Source organism: Eschscholzia californica, unplaced genomic scaffold (assembly GCF_041429995.1).
Source record: "Eschscholzia californica isolate CP2 unplaced genomic scaffold, dmEscCali1.0.p SCAF_4, whole genome shotgun sequence".
NCBI classification, from domain to species: domain Eukaryota; kingdom Viridiplantae; phylum Streptophyta; class Magnoliopsida; order Ranunculales; family Papaveraceae; genus Eschscholzia; species Eschscholzia californica.
In genome coordinates, this window is record NW_028238461.1 from 30,102,919 (window position 1) to 30,128,672 (window position 25,754).

General features: G+C 39.3%; 1 protein-coding gene, 1 long non-coding RNA gene and 1 pseudogene across 3 annotated transcripts; 1 reads left to right on the top strand and 2 right to left on the bottom strand.

Annotated features, from left to right (window-relative positions):
* Positions 1-3,998: 3,998 nt before the first annotated feature.
* Positions 3,999-5,777, bottom strand: LOC147544083 (uncharacterized). The gene is made up of 2 exons (XM_086635603.1): positions 5,178-5,777; positions 3,999-4,661 (listed from the first exon to the last, which is right to left on the bottom strand). The coding sequence occupies exons 1-2, from the start codon at positions 5,775-5,777 to the stop codon at positions 3,999-4,001; spliced, it is 1,263 nt and encodes a 420-aa protein (XP_086491729.1).
* A 6,239-nt stretch (positions 5,778-12,016) lies between these two features.
* Positions 12,017-14,234, bottom strand: LOC147544084 (uncharacterized; annotated as a pseudogene).
* A 1,319-nt stretch (positions 14,235-15,553) lies between these two features.
* Positions 15,554-25,512, top strand: LOC147544085 (uncharacterized). 2 transcript variants are annotated; one of them, XR_015223727.1, is made up of 4 exons: positions 15,554-15,985; positions 16,906-17,011; positions 24,733-24,874; positions 25,231-25,512. It is a non-coding gene; the product is annotated as an uncharacterized LOC147544085 (long non-coding RNA). The 2 variants fall into 2 exon arrangements; XR_015223726.1 differs by lacking the exon at positions 15,554-15,985 and having other exon boundaries at positions 16,839-17,011.
* Positions 25,513-25,754: the final 242 nt, after the last annotated feature.

A 25,754-nucleotide genomic window follows, 5' to 3' on the forward strand; every position in this document is an offset into this window, starting at 1 on the left:
TGGCAGCACCTTGCCTAAACAACCCAGCCTAACTAGAACGGCCAAAACGATTATCCTCCTGATCAGAACCAAAATCCATCGACTTCCCCTCATCCATCATGGATCGTTTTGAGGTTTCACCATCACCTTCCAGAGGGAGGGAAGCCGATCCAAGAGAGAGGAACCTTTGCTCCCTCATTCACCGGCATTCACCCCAGAAGAAGGAAATGCCAACAAAGAGGAAGTTGTCGGAACCAGACAGACAACAAAACCACACGGAAACCAAGGAGACACACCAGCTCCAAGAAACTTGGTCGGAGCCCCAGCCAGAAACACACGCCGTCAAATCCTAAAAAAATGCGCCGCCTCACTCCTTCTCTCTCCTTCCTATCTCACTGCCTTTCTCTCACTAGTGCTTGCCGAGTGTGTTGTTGATGTGGTTGATTATCTCTTCTTCTCCCACGTCCAGAACTAACACTATGATCATCATTAGAACTAAGAGAAACACGTCCGTCTTCATCAGAAGATGAATGGTTATCTCCAACTCTTTGTCTTCTTGGCTGCGCTTGCACATTCATGCCATTAAAAGCCTGAACCATTTATTGCATTTGCTGCCTCATTTCCTCCATTTCTCTACCAATACGCTCAGCGTATGCTTGGTCGAGAGTCAATCCTCTTGGAAATTCCATATTATCAAAACAGGAGATTTATAATTTCACTTGATACCACTTGAATTATAAGCTTCTGAATTATAATTTCACTCCACCAACCTGAATTAGAGCTCTGATACCACTTGATGCGTTTTCCCGGAAGTGTGAGTTTGGAGTGAATGTAAAATCGTAACAAGTAACTAGGAAGATCCGGATCACCCCACTTTGATAAAGTTGCCACCACAAAGTGATAAAGAAACCGGTTGAGCTAACACCACACCTGGATAAAGTTGCCACCACCAGATGATAAAGACGCTCGAAATCCACCACCAATGGCTCTTCCAAAACCAGAGGATAAAGGAGTTGATCTAAACAGATCCAAAGTCATAAAGACTCTATAATTTCCAATTCAATATTCTCTGATTTTTCCATTCATAATAAGCCTCATTATATAGAGGAGAATACATTAAATGAGAAATAAAAGCTAGTCTACATGCATAGAAACTAGTTACATTGGGAACAACTTAGTTTAAATGCATGTATGTAGAAAGACGAGACTAAATTTAATGCAGATTACTAAAAACGAAAATGACTCTTCAAGTCTTCGATAATCCTCTTTAAAGCCCATATTTAATCATTGCTTAGTTGGTCCAACTTCAGCAAAGTAACGTTTGGGAGGCTTGTCCAGCGCTGCTTGCTCTAGCTCTGATTATTCCAGCCCTGGCTGATCAAACACTGTTGCTCCTGCATTAGTTGGCATGAAGTTCCAAGCAACAGCACAACCATCTAACCTAAGGGACGAGTATGCATCACGATCAAAAGGAAACCAATATCAAAAGTCTGGTCAAGTTAATGGAAGTGTTGTTCGTGCAAAGGGAACCAATGTGTCTGCTGCAAAAAACAAAGTCCTGGGTAATAACCCTTTTGTTGATGCAATACGTGATAACTTGTTTGCTGGAGTTCTTCGTAGTCCAAGGGAAGAATTCAGCAAGAACAACGTCCAAACTGCTAAGTTTAATAAATGCTTTGATCATTGTCTTTGTATTTTTGTGCTTTTGTGTGCTGTTGGGTATGCCTAATAGCCTAGTTGCTTGGTTTCTCTTTGAGCCTCATTATAGTTTGTTATAATGAGGGATACTTGTATTGTGGGTTTTAGTTTAATAAATGGGTCAGGGTTCCTTTAATCCCTGCTGATTCCTGCAAAAAAAACTGCGAAGTCAAGCTCGCCGGAGATGGTGAGATAACCCGGAAAAGAAATTAGGGTTTCGGCAGGTGAAAGGGGAGTGACTGGACACGGCCAAACAGTACATGGGTCCCCATTGGTGGGTGCTCCTAAACTAGGTAACTGGACAACACTCTTCCACTCGAAACAAGAAGAAGATCCGGATGCATTAACCTATATTCCACCAAGAGAAAGGGAGGGTGGTGTAGTAGCCGAATTTTTGTAGTAAGACCTTGGCGCCTAAACGTGGAACAAGAGTTACGAGAGATGAAATCAATGCCAATCTGGGTTAACTTGATAAACATACCTCTCATTCTTTGGGATTCTAAAGGTATTTTTCGAATAGCTAGTGGGTTGGGTGTGCCTTTAAGGCAGGATAGCCGTACGAAATCGAAAGAGCGAATGGCGTTTGCACGAGTATGCGTGGAAGTTAGTGTTGAAAAAGGAATTACTGGATGAGATAGATATTGAAGTTAAGGATGGTACGTCAGAATACAAGGCAAAGGTACAGGTGGAGTACTCGTGGAAACCGGCTAAGTGTGGGGTGTGCAAAGTGTTTAGGCACGAGGGGTCCATTTGCCCTAAACAATCGAAACCTACTGCCCCTATAGGAATTGAACCAGTCCGTGTTATGCGACCAAATAACACCCACTTAGCTAATAACCCTTAACCACTCAGATCAGGCCAGCGAAACTCGGTGATGACTAAGCCGGGCAGCAACAACACCGGGAAGCAAACCAATAACCAACCTGATCGGAGAAATGGTATGGGAAAAAAGAGACCAGCCACAGTTAGTGATCAAGATCAAAATCAGCACAACCGACATGGGAATCAAGAGAAGGACGAGGGGTGGTCAATGGTGATTTTGAAAACTTATAAGTTCAGTGTAGGAGCTGGACAACCCGATAAGCCCGATCAATCGCGTCGAAAAATGGCAAGGATGAACGTTCATGTCCATGGTCGAGAAAGGCAACATACTCCCGTTTCAGGTAACTCTTTTTCGTTTCTCTCACAACCAGATGGTTCAGACTCTTTAAACCCTATTCGGGAGTCTGAAGATGAGGTGCCAGGGAGTGGTACAAATCATATTCGGGAGTCAGCAAACGAACCATCAATATTAATTAGTATTTGACCTGGCGATGGGCCTTGACATTTACACATTTTGGGTGTTTTTACGGAAACCGGTACAGTAATGTTCCAATTATTGAGAATCTGCTAGCCCCCACCTGCCGCACTAGGCCTCTTCTTCCATGATGTTGTCTTTACTTTGACCTCACTACTAATCACCTAAAGAAGTATCTGCCATGTGCATGTTGCACCCCGAAAAATACGATGATTTCTCTCTGTCCAAATATGGAAGAAGTATGCATTAAAAATCAGGCTCCACAGTCGATCAAGAATGGAATTTCCATGGAACGTATTGATACACCAATTCAATTCTTCAGCCTAAATACCCGTATGATGTCTTCGTATGCCCAATAACAATAACAACTCAGTCTAAACAGAGAGTGAGAAAGCGCAGCCAAAAAATGATGTTCATCTGTTTCTATTTCATTATGACATAGAGGGCATATAGAATCCACTTCTAAACCCCACTCCCTCAATTTTGCTTTTGTTTTTAGGCCCGTCTTTAGTGCAATCCAGGTAGTGAAGGAGTGTTTTGGGACCCCTTCATTGCACCAAACCAGATTTGACCATTGTACGTTGCTACCCTTGCGCCGAATGGAGTTGTATGTGTCTTTGATTGTATACTCCCCTGAATCAGTGACTTTCCAGACAATAGTATCCTTCGTCGGACCACCCACTACTACCTGCTGTATTGTGTCGAAAATATCCCCGAGAGCATGGCGGACCTGGTCCGAAAAAACCTAGCTACCATCCATTATGTATTCCGGCACTAGAGAGTCTTCTCTTATGTTTGTATCAAAACAACGATAGTGGTTGTAACTCGCAGCTAATGAACCTGTAGGAAGCCATATATCCCGCCAAAAATAGGTCTTACTACCATCATGAATAAGATATGTGACCAAATTTTGAGCTAACACCCTGTTGCCCAGAACCCTCCTCCAACACCACGAGCAGCTAGTCGGAATTTTCATAGTCCAGAAGTTCTGTCCTCTTTTCAGATACCGCTTCACCCATCGGATCTAGAGAGTGTTCTTCTCACTAATAATATCCCATATATGCCTAAGATTCAATGCCTGCGTCATCGTTGATATATCTCGTAAACCCAGCCCACCTTCACTTTTCGGTAAGCAGACATCAAGCCAATTCACCGCTGGTCTGTTACTTCCTTCAAGCCCTTTCCAAAGAAATCTGTTGAAGATACTATCGATTTCTTTATAAACTCTCTTTGGAAGAACGAACACCGATGCCCAGAAAACCAACATACTGCCCAGAACCGTCTTAATAAGAACAAGACGCCCTGCATAAGAGAGATAACGGACCTTCCAAGATTGGACTCGGGTTTGTACCTGATTTATAAGTGGGATACAATCTTTATACGCCAATTGGGAAGCTAGGAGAGGGACACCAAGATACCTGATTGGTAGAACACCCAATTGAAAACCGAGGACAGTCCGGACTGCCTCCTTCCGATCCTCAGTCATACCAGCACAGAAAATGGAGCTTTTGCTAATATTCACAGCCAAGGCTGTACCCTTATAGAGCTTACTAACCACTGATTGTAGTGCATTTGTTGATCCGACATCGCCTCTCATAAAGACCATAAGGTCATATGCAAAGCACAAATGAGTAACAACTGGGTCTTTGCAACGAGGGTGCAATCTAAAATTGCCTTGCTGGTGTTCCTGTTGAAGTAAAACCGAAAAAACCTCCATAACCATAACAAATAAGTAAGGAGAAAGCGGGCAGCCTTGCCGTAAGCCCTTCTTCCCCTCGAAGTAACCATGGGAGCCTCCATTTACCATAACTGAGAATCGTGGGGTAGTAATACATTATCTTATCCAACCAACAAATCTGTTCGGGAGCCCAAATTTCTGTAAAATTTTGAGTAAATATGTCCATCGAATTGTATCGTAAGCTTTCCGAAGGTTTATCTTCACCGTGCATCGGTCAAGTCCCCGAGCCTTACCATAATCATGAACTAATTCATGCGCCAACATAATATTATCTTGGATTAACCTGCCTCAGATAAACGCCGATTGGTTTTCGCTCACTAGTGTGGCTACATACTGTTTCGATCTGTTCGCAAGTATCTTGGTGATACATTTGTAAATGACGTTACAACACAATATAGGCCTGAAATCACTCAGAGAAGAAGGATTAGACACTTTAGGAACCAATGAAATAAGAATTGAGTTTACCTTCCTAAGAAGCCGCCCGGAGCGGAAGAAACATTGAATTGCTCGAGTAAAATCATCTCCTACTACTTTCCATAAAGACTTAAAGAACAAGGACGAGAAACCATCTGCCCCAGGTGCTTTTTCAGAACCTATGGTGGAAAGTGTCTCAAGAATTTCATCTCGTGTCACCACCCTTTCGAGTATACTTGCTGAATCCGGGTTAATAGTATGCTCAAACTCAAACCCTGTTAGTATAACGTCTTCTTCTTCATTCGGGGAGTCAGTATCAAGAAGAGCTATATAATAGTCCACAAACAACATTGGAATAACATCAGGGTCTGCTACCTGTGAACCATCATCATTTTGTAGCTTTGAGATGTTGTTTCGGGCCCTTCTCTCCTTTACTGAACTATGGAAATACTTTGTATTCTGATCGTCTAAGGTCAGCCATTTAACTCTGGACTGCTGCCTCTTCATGGAGCTCTCAACCGTCATCTTCACCAAATACTCATGAACCAATCTCCTCTCGGTTCTACGTAATTCTGGATTCATTGGGTCACCAAATAACTCCTCCTGACATTCATGCATACGGTTCCTAGCTTCATCTACTTGACCTGCCATAAAATAGGCCTATTCCCGCAAGTATACGGGGTCAAGTTATAGTACTTCTAATAAGTCGAGTTTCGTTCCAAAGGACAAGCTATTTTATCTAAATCTCGAATTACACCCCCTTTCAAACTTTTGATTTGATTTGGAAACTACTATGAAAAAAAGAAAGCAATACTAATAGACTAATGAGAATGAAAAAAAGAAAGCAATACTAATAGCTTATTAGAAGATAAAAGAAGAGAAATTTAGAAGAGAGATAGAAGAATAAGAGATTTTAGAGAAGAAGGTATGGAGAAATTAGAAGGTTAGAAGAAGAAATTAGAAGGAGAAAGTAAATCTAGAGAAAAGATGAAGGTGGTAGAGAAAAGAATGGTGGCTAGGGTTTTTAGTTGAGAAGAGGTAGAGAGAAAAGGAGCCTAAGAGAGGATAAGAGGGGAAAAGAAGGGTTAGGGTTTTACAACTACAAGAAGGAGGAAAGAGGGGCTAAGAAAAGAGAAGTTGGTTGGTCTTCTAAAAGTGTTTATATAGGATTAAGGTTGAGTTGGGGTTAAAATTGGTAAAAAGTGGAAAGTTGAGGGCTAAAAGGGTAAATAGAAGGGTTAAAAGGGATAAAACCCTAGTTGGGCTGGCGGCTAGGGTTTAATTTGGGAATTCGGATGCTGGGTTGTAGCGGGGTTCACGGTTTAAAGTTGCGGTTTAAACAGAGGCCGTCGGATGAAAGGTGTACGCGGATCTAAAGGGACAGGAGAGTGACACGCGTCCGGGACTACCTTAATACGAAGCTTCGGGCAACACGGAAGTAGATAAATGACGGAACGTTCAGCAGCCGCACAATCTCAAAAACGCGGGAAGTTGCGGCTGCGATTAAAACGCGAGCAAGGGACTACCGAACTAAAATGAAACGCGGTACATTGGATCATGCTCGATGGCCACACTTCGCTGCTTAGCGCGAACACGGGATTTAGGTGCTCCGACCTCCGAACTACGACACGTGTCCCTAAGCATACCGCGGGCCAAAAACTTGCTCGACATTGTACCAAATGTTGACCTGACTTTGACCTTGGTTTATTCCTTCGTCCGGACTCCGATTTGACTTCCGTTTTCTCCTACGGACTCGTCTCGACCTCTACTTTTCAACCACGCACTGACCTTGGCCAAATTTCCAGAATGTCCTTGACTCCAAATGACCAAAATACCCTTTATGCATCTTTTTCTCATTTTTAACCGTTTTTCACACCTAACTCTGCAAACACCTAACTCTGCAAAAGACACCTAATCAAGAAAACCAACCATTTTATTATAATAAAGACTCGAAACCGACTAACTTGGCTAAATTAAACGACTTAGATGGGACATTTTCATGATCCATCAAACATCCCCAAACTTAGATTTTGCTAGTCCTCGAGCAAAACAAAATAAAAGAAAAACCTAACTCACTTTCGGAGGAATCCCGGTTGCATTTAGCATATGCAACAAGCCGTTAAACCCCTAGGTTGCCCTAGTGGACGAGTTTTGTCTCGTGAGGGTTTCCAGAGAATGTACCCACAAAATTCAAAAACATTTCTAAAATACAATAGGGTCCAAAAGCACTCAAAGTCAACTAAGACGGACTAAAAATGTTTATCTCTTAGAAAATTTTAGCAAGCTAATAGGAATCAGTCAAAGTTAACAACACTATACAGACGCTAAAGATCTCTTCACTAGTAATCTAGACTCAAAGTGTACGTGACTAGCCACAATGAGAATCACTTCAGTTCCAAGCAGACAGACCCTTGATCCCTATCTTAATACATTTCGCCTCGACTTTGGCCTCACAGACATACGCTCTAAAAGATGAATCACTCAGAAATGGTTCGCTCGTATGTGCGAGTGTGATCACGACTATAGACTCAACACATAAAAAGGGGTGAGGACAATATTTTAGAACGAATGATCTACGAAAAGGAATATAACCACTAAATGGAATGGGGAAGCTCACTTACCCTTCTCACCCACTCTACCCTTTAATAATGCTTCCTAAAGGTCAACGGATACAAGTGATGAGATGGATGGTGATGAGATCCCGAGAATGTCGACGTCTTCAACAGTTAGAGAACTTCAAGCAACTTCCATACTTAGCTTTTTGCTTCGAACACTTATTTTACATAACAAACTAAAGTTCACATGAACTTTTACACACACTTTCTGTTTTTCAAGGATTTCTCTTTCTCTCTCTTTTTTTTTTTTTTTTCAAACTCAATTATAAACAATACAAACAATGCAATACCACAATACCAACACTAGTATTCTCAACAATCAACTTTTCCATTTTTCACACTTTGCTTTCACATTCTTCTTTCTTTACTTTTCATGCCTTCATTCTCGGGAGTCATATGATGAATGGATGGTGGAGTATCCGTCTTCCTAAAGTTGACACTATTATCGGGTTTCATGGACTACAAGAGTAAGGTTTATTCGCTATCCTGATGTCACTCCTAGTGGCTATGGAAGTTGAGCACACGAGATCAAATGAGCTCTTTTTACAAATTTGCGAGGTTGAGTAGCTCTTCACTCTACTCGGAATCAGCGCAGAAGAGTACACTCAAAGGTAATAGAAAGGCTCAGAAATCTCACAAGGGTTAAGTCTCCACTAATGATTAATCTAGTTCTCTCAGAACCGTCTACCCTTCACTTCCATAATACTCACATGGCTAGCACACAGACGACCTCAAGACTCGGAATTCATGAAGAAACCTTTAACAACCGGATAGTACGATCAACTCGACTCTATAACTATTAACAAGCCATAAACAACCATTAGACTCACATTTTCGGTCCAAAATTGAAAAAATTTTGAACCCTCTTGAATTTTCGAAATGAAGGACTTAGCAAAAAGTTCTTCCCTATCCCCAAACTTAAACCGAACATTGTCCTCAATGTTCTGAAGACTATGCCAAAATAAGAAGATGAGAGGAAAGATATTACCAGACTCCACTGTCCTATATCAGAAGCATGGGTTGCCTCCCAAGAAGCGCTAAGTTTAAAGTCTTCAGCCAGACTAAGCTGAACATCGGGAATCACTTCTGATATACTGGATTTTCAATACAAACATCCACGGTTTCGGGTGATATTTCTAAAAATGGTTTTAAACGTTGACCATTGACTTTTTTATCCTCAATATCAACCGCACCGTGAGGATACACAAATTTGACAACAAAAGGCCCCGACCATCTAGAACGAAGTTTCCCAGGAAATAAATGCAAACGAGTGTTGTATAAAAGAACTTTTTGACCTGGTAAAAATGATTTTCTCAAAATGTTTTTATCATGAAACACCTTCATTTTATGCTTATACACTCTAGAACTCTCATATGCATCATTACTCAATTCTTCTAACTCACTAAGTTGGAGTTTTCTCTCTCTACCTGCGTTGTCAAGCGAAAAGTTCATTTGCTTGATAGCCCAATATGCTCTATGCTCTAACTCTACAGGGAGGTGGCAAGCTTTGCCATACACCAATCTATATGGAGACATTCCAATGGGAGTCTTAAACGCTGTACGATAAGCCCATAATGCATCAGTTAGTCGTAATGACCAATCTTTTCTATTTGGATTGACTGTTTTCTCAAGAATGCGTTTAATTTCCCTATTGGAAACCTCAACTTGACCGCTTGTCTGTGGATGATATGGGGGTGGACACTCGATGAGTAATACCATACTTTTTCATTAGAACCTCAAACTGCCTATTACAAAAGTGTGTTCCCCCATCACTAATAATAGCTCGCGGTGTACCAAAACGAGAAAGGATGTTTTCTTTTAGAAACTTGATCACAACCTTTTGATCATTCGTTTTGCAAGCAACCGCCTCTATCCACTTAGACACGTAATCAACTGCGACTAGAATATATAGATTGCCGAAGGAGTTCGGAAATGGACCCATGAAATCGATGCCCCATACATCGAAGACCTCAATGACAAGAATAGGGTTTAGGGGCATCATATTTCTACGTGAAATACTCCCCAATTTCTGGCATCGCTCACAAGCTACACAATATGCATGGGTATCTTTGAATAAAGACGACCAATAGAAATCACATTGTAAAATTTTGGCGGCCGTCTTTTTTGCTACTAAAGTGACCCCCACATGCATGGTCATGACAAAAGGAGATGACGTTAGTTTGTTCACTATCAGGGACACATCTCCTAATAATCTGATCGGGACAATACTTAAACAAGTATGGATCGTCCCAAAAGAACCGCTTTACCTCGGACAAGAATTTATCACGATCTTGCTTAGTCCAATGTTTGGGCATTTGTCCCATAACAAGATAGTTCACTATGTCTGCGAACCAAGGTAATTGGGAGACTACAAGAAGTTGTTCATCAGGAAAACTCTCTCTAATAGGTAACTCATCATTTACGGACTCCACAACAAGCCTAGACTAGTGGTCTGCTACAACATTTTCGGAACCTTTCTTATCCCGTATCTCTATGTCAAACTCTTGTAGCAAAAGTATCCATCTAATCAACCTAGGTTTGGCCTCTTTTTTAGAGAGGAGGTACTTTAATGCGGCATGATCAGAAAATACTATGACCTTAGAACCTACTAGGTATGATCGAAACTTCTCTAAGGCATAAACAACAGCTAACAACTCTTTTTCAGTGGTCGAGTAGTTGAGTTGTGCATCATTCAACGTCTTACTAGCATAATAGATTACGTGAAGTAATTTGTTTTCACGCTGACCTAAAACGACTCCTATTGCATAATCAGATGCATCGCACATGATCTCAAAAGGAGCTTTCCAGTTAGGCGGTTGAACAATAGGAGCAGTAGTAAGCAAAAGTTTGAGTTTATCAAAGGCCTCTAGACAAGCATTATCAAAGACAAACTTGTTCTCTTTTGCCAAAAGATTACAAAGAGGTCTTGATATCTTACTAAAGTCTTTGATAAATCGACGATAAAAGCCTGCATGACCTAAAAAAGATCGGATGTCTTTAACTGTTTTTGGTACAGGAAGACTTTTTATCAACTCTACTTTGGCTTTATCTACTTCTATACCCTTAGCTGAAATGACATGCCCTAGGACAATTCCTGAACGAACCATGAAATGACACTTCTCCCAATTAAGCACTAAATTCTTCTCTTTACATCTAACCAACACGAGTGTGAGGTCATCATTCATCAAATGATGACCCGAAGACTGAAAAATCATCCATGAAAACTTCGAGAAACCTTTCTACCATATCAGAAAATATGCTCATCATACAACGTTGAAAAGTAGCGGGTGCATTACACAACCCAAACGGCATACGACGATAAGCATAAGTTCCAAATGGGCAAGTGAAGGTTGTTTTCTCTTGATCTTCAGGAGCAATGGCAATTTGATTATACCCGGAATAGCCATCTAAGAAACAATAGTAACTATGTCCTGCCAGTCTCTCGAGCATCTGATCAATGAATGGAAGAGGAAAATGATCTTTCCTCGTGACCGTGTTCAACTTTCTGTAGTCTACACAAACACGCCACGCAGTGGTCATCCTGGTGGGTATTACTCATTTCACTCATTTCTAACTACAGTAATGCCTGACTTCTTGGGAACAGTTTGAACAGGACTGACCCAACTGCAATCTGAAATAGGGTAGATAATACCCGCATCTAATAATTTCAGGACTTCAGATCTCACAACTTCCTTCATATGAGGGTTAAGTCGACGTTGCATCTCTCTCGATGGTTTAGCATCTTCTTCTAAGTAAATGTGGTGCATGCAAACTAACGGACTTATACCCTTGAGATCGGCTATAGACCATCCTAGTGCCTCTTTGTGTTCTCTTAGGACATCTAACAATCGACCCTCTTGTTCTTTCTCTAGCTCGGATGCAATAATAACAGGTAGGGTTTCTGAAGGTCCTAAAAACGAATATTTCATGTTCTCAGGTAAAGGTTTCAACTCTAAGGATGGTGGTTTCTCAATAGGCTGAGACGACTCTGAAACAGATGGTGATTTGGACTCATCACTTGCCGATGGTTGAGTTGTCTCTAAAGTTGATGCCATACTTGGTTCAGAGATTGTGAGGGATTCAGTTTTCGCTTTCCATTTCTCAGTATCCAGTAATGGGGTGGAATCTAATAAAGCATTCACCTCATTGATACTACCTTCCTCATCAAAATCTAAACCAAAGTAGGCCAACAATGTTTCCAACGAGTCATCTGATAAAGTTGTTGGTAAGGAATCCTGAACCAACATATCTATCAAATTTAACTCGTTAAAATCATCAACGAAGTCCAGCATGGAAGATGTTCATCTCTACAGTCATATTTCCAAAAGACAATTTCAACAGGCCGCTACGACAATAGATGATAGCATTGGATGTAGCTAAGAATGGTCGCTCTAATATGACAGGTATCTGACTTTTGGAATTATGGACTGGCTCACTATCTAAAATGATGAAATCAATAGGAAATAAGAATTCACCAACTTTGATCAAAACATCTTCGACTATGCCACGTGGGTGCCTAACAGACCGATCCGCTAACTGAAGGACCACAGAGGTTGGTTTGATCTCTCCTAATCCCAACTGTAAGTACACAGAATAAGGAAGAAGGTTAACACTAGCACCAAGATCCAATAGAGCACGCTCTATTTTATAATCTCCTATGGTACATCATGGTAGTGTAGGACTTCCTGGATCCTTGTACTTTGGTGGAATATTTTGTTGGATGATCGAACTAACATTCTGAGTAAGGAACACTTTCTTATGCACATTCATCTTACGCTTACTAGTACATAAATCCTTAAGAAACTTGGCGTAAGCTGGGATCTGTTTGATCGCATCTAAAAGTGGAATGTTGATACTAACTTGTTTGAACAACTCCATTATCTCCTGAAACTGAGATTTCTTCTTTGACTCCACCAAACGTTGAGGGTATGGAGCTCTAGGGACATAAGGCTCGGATACTAAGGGTGGACTTTCTGACTCAGGAGCCTTTTCAGGCTCATCCCTCGAGACTCTGGTTGGCAACGAAGACGGCTCGTTCTCTAACTCTTCCTCTTCAGGAGCTCTTACCTTGTTGTCCACAATTTTACCACTTCTAAGGGTTGTTATCGCATTAGCTTCATCTGGTGGTGGTCTACCCAATAGACCTTTTGGGTTCTGCTCAACCTGACTCGGAAACTTACCTTTCTCCCTTTGGCTAAAGGCTTCGTGAAGTAGACCTATTTGGGTTTCTAGCTTAGTCAAAGATTGTTGGGTAGTTGTTTCTAGCCTAGTAAAGGATTGACGGGTGGATTCCTGAAATTCCTCATGGTTCTTAGTTAACCTGTCCTGGTTCTGAGCTAGCATATGCATGGTGTCCTCTAATGATGTCTTCTTTTCAGGTGGATGTTGGACACTTGGCTGAGCATAAGGGTTGCTAGGTGCATTAAACCCATGAGGGTTCATAGAACTACTAGGCTGACTCTGGTATTGACCTTTAGACCAAGAGAGATTGGGATGATTTCTCCAGCCTGGGTTATACGTGTTAGAGAAAGGATCATACTTCTGACGATTGCCTTGCCTAGAGTTTTGATAGAGAGCATGAGCTTGTTCTTTGTTAGCAGACTCAAAGAATAAGGCACATTTGTTCCCCGTATGAGTAGGGTCTCCACAGACTGAACAAGGGTAAGAGATGGGTTCATTTCCAACACTCATGACATGAGTGGGATCCTCCGTGAAGGTTTTAGGTTGATTCATCACTAAGGCTTCCAACCTTCTGGTAATGGCGTCAAGTTTGGACTCAGAATCATCGATCCATGGCCTCATCGGCTTTGCCCGAGTGATAGGTTCTCTAGAAGTTTCCCATTGTTGGGATTGTGCGGCTAGTTCCTCAAGAAAATCCATGGCCTCATCGGCGGATTTGTTGGAGAACCCGCCATTACAAAATGACTCAATCATGGAGGTGGTAGGATAATCTAGTCCTTCATACAACAGTTGGACTAGTTTCATTTTTTCGAACCCATGATGTGGACACTCTAGAAGAATGTGATTCAAATCTCTCAATATAGGAGTAGAGAGATTCTCCTTGGAGTTGCTCGAAATTAAGCAAACTCTGCCTTAAAGCTCTAGTTTTATGCTTGGGAAAGAATTTTTCTAGAAAGACACCACTAAGTTCTGCCCAAGTAGAAATAGACTCAGGTTGTAAGGCATACAACCACGACTTAGCTTTATCCTTTAGAGAAAAAGGGAACAACCTTAATCTAACGGCATCAATCGAGTTAGGGACGTTCATGGTCTTGCAAACGTCCTCAAATTCCCTAACATGATAATACGCGTTCTCGTTCTCTAAACCACGAAACACCGGAAGCATATTGATGATTCCCGAATTTAACTCGAAATAAGTGTTAGTCGGGGGTAGCCTAATGCATGATGGTTGGCTAACTCTAGCCGGATGCATGTAGTTTTTGAGAGTCATAGGTTGATCCTCGACCCTAGCTTGATCAACGTGATCCTCCATAGACTCGTTTAAAGAAAGGTTTTCAAGTAAAATACTCAAATCAGACTCTTTAACAAAACGACCTCTCTTATCACGTAACCTAGGGGGCATAAACCAAAAGACAAGACAAGGGACTCTTTTTGAAAAAAAAAAAAAATTTTTGAAAAGAAAAGAAGTAAGGAAACTATGAAGATCCTAAGGAAAACAACAAAGCAAGCAAGCTGACTCCACCAAGCAACCTAGACACAATCTAGACGACCGGGTAGTCTTTTTCACCTAAAAATTGATCTAGACAGCTTCTACTTCTCACCAAACTTGAACTATGATTCTTATGAGGAGTTACTCCGTCACAGTACAACGATCAAGAATTGTGTTCTTGGATCGTTCCCTCTTCCTGGGAAAACTCCTGATACTAATCAAATTCGAGATTTGTCAAGAGTGTCCTATAAGCTCGTTACCCTTTGGCCAATGTCTAAATCAGATTTTAGTTTTTAGGTGAGGTTTAGGATCGTGAATGTTGTTACCTATTTGGGCAAGAGAACGGTGATGAAATCCGTCTCCTATCTTTCAATTGGGTTATTGCCCTTACTAGAATGCTTATACTAAACAATTCGATCAAAGCAATTAGGCACACAAAACACGCAATTACCCACTGACAGGGGCTTCGTGGGTGATTAGAGAAGTTACCTCCCGTTCAAGACGGGCGATGACCCTTGCAGACGACTCGGGCCACTCTCCCGTGAGTGTTCGAACCCGAGGCTTCGTTTTGGTTTTCGGTTACAATTAAAGCGCCCTCTAATTTAGGGTCAAAACGTTTAAACCAAAAATAAAAACTAGAAAGTCTAAAAGTCTCTCTCTCACCAAAAAAAAAAAAAAAAACTAAAAAAAAAATGTAAATTTTCCTTCTTGAGTTCCTCTCCTTGTTGCACCTCTTCCTTTGCTCCTTAGCGTTCTACACACCAAAAATGGAAAAGCAAGTCAAAGTGTCCAAAAATAAAAACTTACCAAAAATAAAACTTTCCAAATATAGAAATAAGATAAGACAAATTCAAGCTTAGTCCCCGGCAGCGGCGCCAAAAACTTGATAGGCCTAAAATAGGTCTATTCCCGCAAGTATACGGGGTCAAGTTATAGTACTTCTAATAAGTCGAGTTTCGTTCCAAAGGACAAGCTATTTTATCTAAATCTCGAATTACACCCCCTTTCAAACTTTTGATTTGATTTGGAACTATGAAAAAAAGAAAGCAATACTAATAGACTAATGAGAATGAAATCAAGATGAGAAGAAGAATCTAGGGTTTTCGATTTCACCACATAAATGGACTACTTAAAACATCTAAATGTTTTGTAAATATTCTCTAAATCATGGCATGAGACAAAAAACCTGGACCCTTTCGAGATTAAGGCAGACAGTTGGCTTACTTTTAAGTTTGAATCTTCTTTCAAATTAAGCAATCTATTCCACATGTCGCGATACGCTTTCAAGTAATGTGAGTTGGTGATTGATCTGTTGGATCTTAAAATGAATAGGTATCCACCATGAAATGACACAAAATTTGTGGCTATATAACTATATTCGAGATTAAGGCTGCAGTTGGTTTAATTTTGTGTTTGGTTATTCTTTCCAATTTAAAAAATGTGGTGCACATCGCCGTAAATTATCAAGTGATATGGGCTGATGTTTGATCAGTTTAATCTATTGGAAACTGCTCGGGCAACACTTATGTTAATGCATGCAAATACTTGCGTCCTTTTCTGTCATTGCATTTCGGGTAAACTTTTATTTCTTTCTTTTGTTCTTACATTTGAACAAATTGTTATTTTGTCTGTTGCTTCACTGACGACAGTTCACAATCACGAGTTGTGGGTTTTAACCAGTTGATTCAATGCTTGATGCATGTTTTCTAGGGGTCAAACACAACTTGTGGCTTTTACACCCTTTATACATTGTAAGAAATCGATGGTTCATTTGACCACCAAAATGGCCAAACACACGAAACAAAATAAACTTCGTATGATAGTCGTAATGCATATTTGATTTCTCAAGACTTGTTGAATTACTATGAATATCTTAGGTCCCCATATGTGGTGGACAAACGTAAGCGATTTTGCATACGAAAGGAATGACAAATTAACACACATAATTGGGAAATTTATTTGCATTGCCTTGGAAATAGCTAAGTTTATTTTTGAGTTACAACCGCTAGCTATGGTTCAATATTCTTTAAGGTGGAGACTTTCTTCTGCTAGAAATACCTTGACAGTCAAACTCGGTGAAATCACAATATTCATATGTTGCAGCGGTTATCTTTTGATGTGGATAATGTGTGGATGCTAATGAATATTTATTTTTCCAGAAGTACTATAAGACAGTTTCATAACATGTTTGTACTTTGGTTTTGATGCTTTTCAAAGATGACGAATGTACTTGTAATCATCTGTTAGGAAGTGTTTGAGATTTTGAAGTTTTGACTACTCAACTTCAACTCGACTGTTGACTATAATCATTTCATGATTATTCTTTATCTGGTTTATGTTTTTCTAAAACTGTAGCTCTGGCGTTGTATCTTTTTCTTATGTTCAGTTAAGATATCTTACGAAGAGCTCATATCTTGCAGGTGTATTAGTGCATCCTCTTAGTTAAAATGCATAGTTTTCTGCCTAAATTTTTTTTTGCGTTCATCGTCTACAGGGTGAAGGACAAATCTGTTTTTGTGTTTGTTTTCTAGAGTAAGGATACTTGGTCTGGAAGGAGAGATCAAGAGAAGTAATCTTGCTGGAAACACCATAAAATCCAGGTAATAGTGTCAACCACAAATGACTACAATTTTTGTTTTATATCATAACACTAGTTGAAACCTAATTGAAGGTTGATACCTATTCTCGCCCGATGACTCTGCATAGTGTATGCCACTAACAATTGTGGGAATTAGTTAAGATCAACGTTGGCAGTAACTAGACTTTGTTCTAAAGAATAGGGAATATGGGATTCCTACTTACGTGGTGGTTTATAATTTCAATGTTTGTAGGGAGAAGTTCATTTTTTAGTTAAATGTTGTCCTTTCGAGATTAAGGATGGATGTTGGTTATCTTTTGTGTTTGGCTTTTCTTGCTTGTTTAAAAAGCCACTGTACACGTCGCAGTAAGCTATCAAATAATGTGTGTTGATATCGAGTCGGCTGAATCTGTAACTTTTTTGTCTCGTTAAGGCATGGCACAAAAAATGTGGTCTCATTTAAGATTAAGGCTGGCAATTGGTTTACCTTTTTGCCTGGCTATTATTTCCAATCTAACAAGTTATTTGACATGTCGGAATAAGCTTTGAAATGATGTGGGCTGATGTTAGATCTATAATTGTTGTCGTGACACCAAAAGTGTGGTCCCATTCGAGATTTAGACGGGCAGTTGGTTACTTATGTGGTTGACCATTCATTCCATCCTAACAAGCTATTGCGCACGTCGCAATAAGCTATCAAATGATGTGGGCTAATGTTGGATCTAAATATTCGTATCAAATCAAAAAACGTGGTCCCATTCGAGATTAAGGCTTAAGGCTGGAAGTTGGTTTACTCTTGCGGTTGACTATTCTTTCCAAAAAGCGTGGTCCCATTCGAGATTAAGGCTTAAGGCTGGAATTAGTTAAGATCAATGTTGGCAGTAACTAGACTTTGTTCTAAAGCATAGGGAATATGAGATTCATACTTACGTGCTGGTTATAATTTCAATGTTTGTAGGGAGAAGTTCATTTTTTAGTTAAATGTTGTCCTTTCGGGATTAAGGATGGATGTTGGTTATCTTTTGTGTTTGACTTTTCTTGCTTGTTTAAAAAGCCACTGTACACGTCGCAGTAAGCTATCAAATAATGTGTGTTGATATCGAGTCGGCTGAATCTGTAACTTTTTTGTCTCGTTAAGGCATGGCACAAAAAATGTAGTCTCGTTTAAGATTAAGACTGGCAATTGGTTTACCTTTTTGTCTGGCTATTATTTCCAATCTAACAAGTTATTTGACATGTCGGAATAAGCTTTTTTGTCTCGTTAAGGCATGACACAAAAAATTTAGATCTATAATTGTTGTCATGACACCAAAAGTGTGGTCCCATTCGAGATTAAGACGGGCAGTTGGTTACTTATGCGGTTGACCATTCATTCCATCCTAACAATCTATTGCGCACGTCGCAATAAGCTATCAAATGATGTGGGTTGATGTTGGATCTAAATATTCGTATCGAATTAAAAAACGTGGTCCCATTCGAGATTAAGGCTTAAGGCTGGAAGTTGGTTTACTCTTGTGGTTGACTATTCTTTCCAACCTAAGAAGCTATTGCGCACATCGCAATAAGCTATCAAATGATGTGGGCTGATGTTGGATGTAAATTTTTCTGTAATGAATCGAAAAACGTGGTCCCATTCGAGATAAAGGCTGGCAGTTGGTTTGCTTTTGTGTTGGCTCTTCTTAACAAACTATTGCAAGTCGTAGTAGACTATCTAATTATGTGGGCTAAAGTTGGTTTTATAATTTGTGTAATCTTTTTCGTACATCATGGCATGACACAAAAAATATGGCCCGGATGGTTCCATTCGAGATTAAGGCTGACAGTAAGCTTACTTTTGTGGTTGGATATTATTTCCAATCTTACAAGTTATTGCGGTCGTCCCAATAAGCTATATTCTTTAAATCATGGCATGACACAAAAAACCTAAACGCATTCGAGATTAAGACAACTGGCTTACTTTTAAGTTCGGCTTTTCTTTCAAATTAAGCAAGCTATTGCACATGTTGCGATACGCTTTCAAGTAATGTAGGTTGGTGTTTGATCTTTTGGATCTTAAATATTAATAAGTATCCATCAGGAAATGACACAAAATGTGTGTCTATATAACTATATACGAGATTAAGGTCATATCCTATTAGTGTCATCATGAAGGAGGATGTGGCCATTTCAGAAGAGGAGGAGATAAGTAAGGAGGCCATATCCTATTTTAGTAAGCTGTATGAAGAACCTCGCCTGTGGCGCCCAGGGTTGGATAACATGCACCTTCCTTCCTTGTCTGGTGTAGAAACTGAGATATCAGAGGAGGAAGTGTTGAATGCACTTAAGGACCTGGCTAAGGATAAGGCGCCTGGGCCGGATGGCTTCCCTATCTCATTCTTTGTCAGGTGTGGGATATCATTAAGACCTATTTGATGGAGATGATTGTTGAGTTCTCTGAGGGGCACTCCATTGGAGACTCAACCACATCTTTATAGTTCTCATTCCTAAAACACAAAATAGCTCTAGATTCCAGGAACACAGACTAATCAGTGGCTAAAGTTCTGGCTATGAGGTTGGCTGGAGTTGTGGGAGGCTTGATTTTCCCCTTCCAAGGGGCTTTTGTGAGTGGGAGGCAGATATTGGATGGAGTCCTGATAGCTAACGAAGATAGACTCAAGAAGGAAAGAGGGTACCAAGGGATTAGTAGTGAAAGCTGACTTAGAGAAGGCCTATGATAGGATCAGTTGAGATTTCCTATATATGGTTATGGAACGTATGGGCTTTGGTTATAAATGGCGTAGTTGGATATACTCATGTATCTCCACTGCCACCTTCTCTGTCCTGATCAATGGAAGACCCTCTGAGGTGTTCCAGAGCTCTAGAGGTATCAGACAAGGGGATCCTCTATCCCCCTTGTTGTTCCTTCTAGTAGCAGAAGTGTTGAGCCAGTGCCTCCAAGAGGCTGGGAGGAGGGGTTGGATTAAAGGCTTCAGAGATGCTGATGATGGCGAAATGATCAACCATCTCCAGTTTGCAGACGATACGCTGTTCTTCATCGAGGAGGATGCCAATCAGCTGAGGACATTTAGGGACATTCTCATATGGTATGAGATAGCATCGGGGCTCAAGGTAAACCTGCACAAGTCATATATTTATAGTGCTACTAAGATAGGTGACAATAATATGAACCACGAGATGATTAAGGAATAGCAGTGACTACAATTTTTGTTATATATCATAACACTAGTTGAAACCTAAATGAAGGTTGATACTTATTCTCGCCCGATGACTCTGCACAGTGAATGCCACTAACAATTGTGGGAATTAGTTAAGATCAACGTTGGCAGTAACCAGACTTTGTTCTAAAGAGTAGGGAATATGGGATTCCTACTTACGTGCTGGTGATAATTTCAATGTTTTTAAGGAGAAGTTCAGTTTTCAGTTAAATGTTGTCCTTTCGAGATTAAGGCTGGATGTTGGTTATCTTTTGTGTTTGGCTTTTCTTGCTTGTTTAATAAGCCATTGTACACGTCGCAGTAAGCTATCAAATATTGTGTGTTGATATCGAGTCGGCTGAATCTGTAACTTTTTTGTCTCGTTTAGGCATGGCACAAAAAATGTGGTCTCATTTAAGATTAAGCCTCGCAGTTGGTTTACTTATTTGTCTGGCTATTATTTCCAATCTAACAAGTTATTTCGCATGTCGGAATAAGCTTTCAAATGATGTGGACTGATATTAGATCTATAATTATTGTCATGACACCAAAAGTAAGCTTTTAAATGATGTGGGTTGATGTTAGATCTAAAATTGTTGTCATGGCACCAAAACTGTGGTCCCATTCGAGATTAAGACGGGCAGTTGGTTTACTTATGTGGTTGGCTATTCTTTCCAACCGAACAAGCTATGGCGCACGTCGCAATAAGCTACAGATGATTTGGGCTAATGTTGGATCCAAATTTTCTGTAATGAATCCAAAAACGTGCTTGCATTCGAGATTAAGGCTGGCAATTGGTTTGCTTTTGTGTTGGCTCTTCTTAACAAGCTATTGCGCAAGTCGCGCAGTAGACTATCTAATGATGTGGGCAAAAGTTGGATCTATAATTTTTGTAATTAGTTTCATACATCATGTCACGACGCAAAAAATATGGCCCGGTTGGTTTCATTTAAATACCTTACGAAGAGCTCATAGTTTACTGAGATCTTGCAATGTGTATCAGTACATGCTTATATTCAGAATGCATGCTTTTCTACCATTTTTTTTATGCGTTCATCGTCTACCGGGTGTAAGGACAAATTTGTTTATGTTTATGTTTTTGTTTTCTCGAGTAAGGATACTTGGTCTGTAAGGAGAGGTCAAGAGATGTAATCTTGCTTGGAAACACCAGAAACTCCAGGTAATAGGGTCAACCACAAATGACTCTGCAATTTTTGTTATATATCATAACACTAGTTAAAACCTAAATGAAGGTTAACACTTGTTCTCGCCCATGACTCTAATTCTGTTCATTTGTCGCGATCTTTGCCCTTTTTTTTCATGAAAAATCAATCAATGAATCTTTACATCAGAAAAACCTAGATTATGTATGGCTCGATGATAAGATTCTAACTTAAATCTTTTCGTGAGTTTTTATTTTAAATTCTTTTCCTGTCTCGTTTAGTTGTAGCAGTGACGTGATCTTTAATTTTGAACATCACTGAAATCCTAAATTCTTTTTGCATGAATCCGATCAAAAGATCCTTAATCAATGCTTTTCCTAGGGTATTAAGATTTTTAAACATATCAATCTCGTTGGAATGATTAAAGAGAGGCTAGGAAATCAGTCTAGATGTTGAAATTGACGGTCAAATGTATTACAGCTGGATTTTGTGGGTGGATTGGTTGGTCAGTTTCCTGCTTAGTCCATCTGATTTATTGACTAATGCAACAATTTTTTGCAACTAAGTAAGCTTGAAATTATCCCTGAAAAAGAAAACTGGGTCTGCATTATAACTGGTATATTTGGGTCTGATTTGACAGTTGTTGATTTTTGGCTTTGGATAGTGTATGCCACCAATAGTCGTGGGAATTGGTTAAGATTAAGGTTGGCAGTAACTAAAGTTTATGCTGAAGAGGAGGAAATATGGGATTCTTTCTTCCATGTCAGTTTTAATTTCTTGTGTGCAAGCAGAAATTCGTTCTTTGTAATTAACATGTGGTCCTCTCGAGATTCAGGTTGATTGTTGGTTTGCTTTTGTGTATGGCTTTTTTGTTCAATTTAATATGCTACTGCGCTCGCCGGGTCAAGTAATGTCTGTTGATGTTGGATCTGCCGGAGCCATAATTTTTCTAAGTATTTTCATACATCATGGCATGACACAAAAAAATGTGATCCCATTCGAGATTAAGGCTGGCAGTTGGTTTACTTTTGTTGTTGGCTTTTCTTTCAAAAAAAAACAAGCTATTGCACATGTTGCAATAAACTATAAATGATATGAGCTAATTTTGGATCTATAGTTTTTGTCATGACACCAATAATGTGGTCCCATTCGATATTAAGCCTGACAGTTGGTTTACTTTTGTGGTTGGCTATTTTTTCCAATCTAACAAGCTGTTGGGCTCGTCCAAATAAGCTATCAAATGATGTGAGCTAATGTTGGATTTATAATTCTTGTCATGACACAAAGAGGTGTGGTTCCATTCGAGATCAAGGATGGCAGTGGGTTTACTTTTGTGTTGAGTCTTCTTAACAAGCTATTGCACAAGTCTCCAGTTAGCTTAGATCTAAACTTTTTGTAAGCACTCTCATAAATCATAGCATGAAACCGAAAATGTGGACCCAATTGAGATTAAGGCAGCATAACTGCTTTATTTTGGTGTTTGTTTCTTCGTCTAAACTTAACAAGCTATTGCGCGTGTTGTTGTAGCTATCAAGTGATGTGGGCTGATATTAGGTATGTTGGATCTTAAGTTTTGTAAGTATTCTCATACATCATGGCATTACCTAGTAAATGTTGTTGCATTCGAGATTAAGGCTGACATTTGGTTTACTTTTGTGTTGGCTCTTCTTAACATGCTATTGTGTAAGTCTAAGTAAGCTATCAGATGGTGTGGGCTAATGTCTGATCTATTAAATCCAACATTTTGTAAGTATTCTAATAAATTGGTACAACAACAAAAAATATGATTTTATTTGAGATTATATTTAAATAAATATCTATAGTACATGTCGCAATAAACTATAAGTAATGTAGGCTGATGTTGGATCAATGAATCGATTCGAAACTACTCAGGCTATACTTATGACGATGTATGCAAATACTTGCACTTTTATTTTAACACTTTTATAGGTGACCTTCTCATTCTTTGTTTTGTTCTTATATTGAAATAAATTGTGACTTTGGTAAGTTTCTTTTGAAGCATGTTGACAAAGGTTGTTAGTTTTATTTAATGGCTGAAGCATGTTGACAAAGGTCCAAACATTACAAGTTGCTTATACACTCTTAGCATTGAGTAAGAATTCAATTGTTTGTTTTCTTAGTCAGTTTCGTGAAATAGCTGACTGTCTGACTCCATAAAACTTAAATACACTTTACTTGGTACTCCTATTGCATGTTTTTGTCTCAAAAAGTGGTTAGCTATTCTTTCCTACCTACCAAGCTATTGTGTAGGTCACGATAAGCTATCAAATGATATGGGCTAATGTTGGATCCATAATTTTTGTGACGACACAAATAATAAGGTGGTACCAATCGAGATTAAGGCTGGAAGTTGGTTTAGTTTGTGTTGGCTTTTCTTACCAAACTTGGCTATTGCACAAGTTTGCTATGAGCTGCCAAATGATGTGGCCTTTTGTTGGATATCAAATATTTTCTAAGTACACTCAGAAATCATGGCAGGACACCAAAAATGTAGACCCATTTGAGATTGAGTATTCTGAGACATCATGAAATGACACAAAAAGTGTGGTTACGTTTGGGATTAAGGGTATCAGTTTGTTTAATTCGGTGTTTGGCTCTTCTTTGCAATTTAAAAGTTGTAGTACACATCGCAATGAATTATCAAGTAATGTGGGTTGTTGTCTTCGGAACTGCTTAGGCAATACTTATGTTGATGCATGCAAATACTTGCATCCTTTTCTTTCATTGCATCATGGGTAAACTTTTGTTTCTTTGTTTCATTCTTACGTTTGATTAATTAAGTTTGTTTTGAAGTCAGTTTACTATATATAGTTGCGGGTTTCATTCAACGTTTGATGCATGATAACGAAGGTCCAAACATGCCCAGTGGCTTATACACCCTTCGCATTGAGTATGAATTCAATGTTGATTTTCTTAACCAGTTCCCTGAAAAGGTTGACTTTTAAAATGTAAAAACACTTCACATGGTAGTCGTATAATCGTATTACATGGTTTTTCGTCTCAAAAGTGGTGAAATCCTATGAGGTATGAGGTCCCTTATTTGGTGGACTTAATGAATGTTGTTTGGCTGAAGAAAAGAGTTACGATAGTACACAAAGCTAGAAATTTATTTGCTTTGTCTTACGATGAGATTGGTATTCTTTTTTTTCGAGTGGTCATAGTTATTCTTGCAGATTTCGATGTCTATAGAATTTTAGCCGATGGAATTTGTGTAGGAATTGGATGTTCGTTAGCTCTGTTTCCTTTATTGCATACATATTTTAACTAATCATGATAATTTGGTAGAGTTTTGTTGCGTATTGAAGAATTGAGACATCATGTTCACCCAATTTTGGTCTTTGATGAGCAAGTTTTTTTTTCACTAGGAATATTCACTGCAGGAGCAAGGTTGAACTGATGGACCATGGATAACAAGAACTGCTCTAAGACTTGAGGCTAGAATCTGTAGCACAAGGCAGTGGAGTTTGTAGCGTGTATTGGAATGTTTAGGAAGAAATATCATATATGGTAAAATGTTCTTTCACTTCTACAACATCTTACACTCCCCAGGAAATTTATTTGATTTTGATCTAATACCAGAATCAAGTTTCTACTTTTGCTACATCCTATTTTACTTTCTTGTCATATTCGTCCTCGTCAAAAAAAACTTATTTTTTAAGGTTTTTTTAAAATTTTGTTGTACTCTTTGTTAGTCCATCTGTCATGCTCGGGTAAATGTTTTCAACATCTTTTCGAACAAAAGAACATTTATCTGTAAAACTTCAACTCTATTCGCTTAGTTGTCTGATTTACCGTAAATGAATTGAATTGTTTGCTCATTTAAGTGTTTGTGGCTTAGAAGTTAACCATAAATGATAATGCAGTTATAATGGTTTACTCTTCTCTCTGCGCGCACACTCACACACTAAGACACACATTGAACCACCATTTAATCTTGACTTCACTACCAGGGCAGCGGTTCTTATTTGCTAAAAGGTACATGCTCTCTTGCTATAGTGCGGTATAAATATCTTGTTCTCTATTTATTATTTACGATTTGTACATCGTAGTTTCGGTCCTCTCAAGGTTATATAATATGATTTAATCGCTTCAAGGTTATGAGTTATCATGTTGATGCTTTTCTTGGTAATCATCATAATTTTTTGTTAATTGTTTTTTTTTTCTTTTTGAAACAATCTGATGGTGTAAGCACCAAACGAGGACCGAGTGTTGTTCAAGACATGCCCACTTCTTTTTTCTTTAGCGATTTTTCTTTTGAGATGTTATCTGTGTATGATAGAGGAAAATGTAAAATTAATATTAATGAATATATGAAGATTTTGGTGGCCATGGAGGAAAGCCGCCACACGACAACTGCCTGGAGGTCGTGGATGTAGAATTAGACTTC